This window comes from Stegastes partitus, unplaced genomic scaffold, assembly GCF_000690725.1.
Source record: "Stegastes partitus isolate 25-593 unplaced genomic scaffold, Stegastes_partitus-1.0.2 Scaffold183, whole genome shotgun sequence".
NCBI lineage: Eukaryota > Metazoa > Chordata > Actinopteri > Pomacentridae > Stegastes > Stegastes partitus.
Window position 1 is genome coordinate 453509 of NW_007577914.1, and position 3212 is coordinate 456720.

Consider the following 3212-nt stretch of genomic DNA (forward strand, 5'->3'; position numbering starts at 1 on the left):
TAGGATAATATGGAACAATAAGGTCTTTAAGATACGATGGAGCCTGATCATTAAGACTTTTATATGTTAGAAGCAGGATTTTAAATTGGATCCTTGATTTTACAGGAAGCCAATGGAGAGAAGCTAATACTAGAGAAATATGATCTCTTTTATTGGTTCCTGTCAAAACTCTGTATAAGCTGAAGGTTTTTAAGAGAACTGTTAGGACATCCTGATAATAAAGAATTACAATAGTCCAGCCTTGAGGTTATAAATGCATGGACTAGTTTCTCAGCATCACTCTGAGACAGGATGCTCCTGATTTTGGCAATATTACGAAGATGAAAGACAACTGTCCTACATGTTTGTTTTATATGGAAGTTAAAGGACATATCCTGGTCTGGGCAGATAGTGAGTTTCTGAGGTGTTTAGGGCCAAATACAATAACCTTAGTTTTGTCGGAATTTAAATGAAGGAAGTTAAAGGTCATCCAGACCTTTATGTCCTTCAAACATGCCTGAAGTTTAAGTAACTGATTGATTTCATTGGGGTTCATAGATAAATAGAACTGGGTGTCGTCTGCATAACAATGGAAATGTATGCAGTGCTTCCTAATAATGTTGCCTAACGGAAGCATATACAGAGTAAATAATATTGGTCCTAACACAGAACCCTGAGGAACTCCATAAGCAACTCTGGTACAGCTGGAAGAACCATCATTAACATGAACAAACTGGAATCTGTCTGATAAATATGATTTAAACCAGTTCAGCGCAGTCCCTTTAAGTCCAATCGCATGTTCCAATCTATGTAATAGGATGCTATGATCAACAGTATCAGATGCGGCACTGAGATCCAATAGAACCAGAACGGACACTAGTCCACTATCTGAAGCTAGAAGAAGATCGTCAGTGACCTTCACCAGTGCTGTCTCTGTACTATGATGGATTCTAAATCCTGACTGAAACATTTACATGCAGATAATCACATAGTTGGTTTGCCACGACCTTTTCAAGGTTTTTTGAGATGAAAGGAAGGTTGGATATTGGTCTGTAATTGGCTAAAACACCTGGATCTAGAGTAGGCTTTTTTAGAAGTGGCTTTATTATAGCAACTTTAAAAGCCTGCGGTACGTAGCCTGTTAGTAGGGAGAAGTTAATAATATCTAACACTGTACTGTTCATTCAAGGAAAGATCTCCTTAAACAGTCTAGTGGGAATGGGGTCCAACATATATGTTGCTGGTTTAGAAGAATTAACTATTGATGTGAGCTCTGAGAGGTTCACAGTAGAGAAGCTGTCCAAACAACCTTCTTGCTGCGAGGCAACCAACTGCGCCACCCTGCAGCCCTCATTCTCATCATCTACATGAATATTAAAGTCACCCACTATAATGATTTTATCTGCACTGAGCACTAAGTCAGTTAAGAACTCTGAGAATTCAGTTAGAAACTCAGAGTAAGGAGCGGGTGGTCGATATACGACAACTAACAGAACTGGTTTCTGCGCTTTCTGGTTCAGGCTAAGACTAAGGCTTTCAAATGATTTATAACTAAGTTTTGGTCTCTGGTTAATTCATAGATTTGAGTAGATGATTGCTGCCACTCCTCCCCCTCTGTCTGTACTTCTAACTAAATGAAAGTTAATGTGGCTGGGGGAGTCGATTCATTTAGACTAACATATTGTTCATGCTGCAGCCAGGTTTCAGTCAGAAACATTAAATCAATGTGTTGATCAGTTATTAGATCATTGACTAAAAGAGACTTAGATAATAAAGATCTAATACTTAATAGTCTACATTTAATTGTTTGTTTTTTTTGTTCTGATGATGTTTTATTAATCTGGATGAGGCTGTTATGAACAGCTCCTCTGCTGTTAATTTTAGGCTTATAAAATCTAGATCTAGATCTGGATGATCGGGGGGCAGACACAGTCTCTATAACATATATTCTAGGTGGCAGCCCTAAGGAAGCAGCAGAGAAGCGTGTAAGACTGCAACTCTGCTTCCTGGTCTCACCTCTAGACTGTCAGGGGTTCTGCTGACTAATAAATCTGGCCATATTTCTAAATAAGAGAGCCGCAACATCCAAAGTAGGATGGATGCCGTCTCTCCTAATGAGGCCAGGTTTTCCCCAAAAGCCTCTCCAATTATCTATTAAGTCCACACCATTTTCTGGACACCACCTCGACAGCCAGCGATTGAATGACGACATGCGGCTAAACATGTCGTCACTGGTCAACTTGGGCAGGGGTCCAGAGAAAACTATGGAGTCCGACAGTGCTACCTCATATCCCTTACTTTGTGTTAGTTCACAGCACACTGCAACAACACAAACAAGCTGTTTGGTAAAAGGCTCAGTCACACATCTCAATAAAAAACCACTGAGGGTAGAATGAATTAGAAAAGTTACACAAGGAAAGAGGAGCCACTATATGAGCATGTTGGACTGATGGACATAAAAAACAATTGATGAGGAAGCAAAAATCCCAACGAAACAACAAAACAAATGCTAAGTGCTGAACTAATAAACGCAGAGTGATAATTATTCATATACCATCTTGTTTATAAGCTGTAGTACTTTCAGGAACCTAGGTTGCAAAATGGGTAACTGTCATATACAAAGGCCGTGGTAAGATTAGATGCTTGATGTCTTTTCCAGAAAAACAGGATTAACGTATTGTGTAATCAAGTTGGGCACAGTGCGTTAAGAGATCCTGATCACGAGTACTACACATAGTAAGTGTAGCACATGTGGGATCATAAAAACAGTAAAAATAAGTTAGATTTTGAAAGCAACTGATTTTTTTTTTTTTTTTTTTTAAATAACAAAGTAAATTAAAGCCGCAAGCGCCGATGGACGGGTCCTCACCGTACGATTGTCGGCCTTCACGTCGGGGTGTAGCGCAGACATGCTCCGGGTTGGAGTCTGATCTGGCGTGTCGAGTTTCAGGCAGATTGGAGCAATTACTGGAAAAACCTAACCTCGAGTCCTTTGTCTTCTGGATAAAACTACTCTCCTGTATGTCCTTTTGTTGCTGTCTGTGTACAGAGGCACTGCATTCATCGCTTTTTGAGTTAGTCTGCATGTTAGATAAACAATGGTCTACAGACATGAGGTAAAGGTGTGTGGGAGATGCCAGATCCAATCAAAAGCAGGATGTAGCCAGGGCGTGTGCATGAAAACATGCTCTAAAACCTCCAAGGAGTTGAAGCGACAGGCGGTACGACTACCT

The 3212-nt window shown here is 40.1% G+C and overlaps 1 protein-coding gene across 1 annotated transcript in view; it reads right to left on the reverse strand.

The window, feature by feature from the left end:
• LOC103356097 (alpha-1,6-mannosylglycoprotein 6-beta-N-acetylglucosaminyltransferase) overlaps nt 1-2890 on the reverse strand; it is a 26636-nt gene extending 23746 nt beyond the window's left edge. The window contains exon 1 of the mRNA XM_008280146.1: nt 2849-2890. Coding sequence (XP_008278368.1) covers nt 2849-2890 — 42 coding nt within the window. The remainder of the gene's footprint in view (nt 1-2848) is intronic.
• Between the last annotated feature and the right edge of the window lie 322 nt (nt 2891-3212).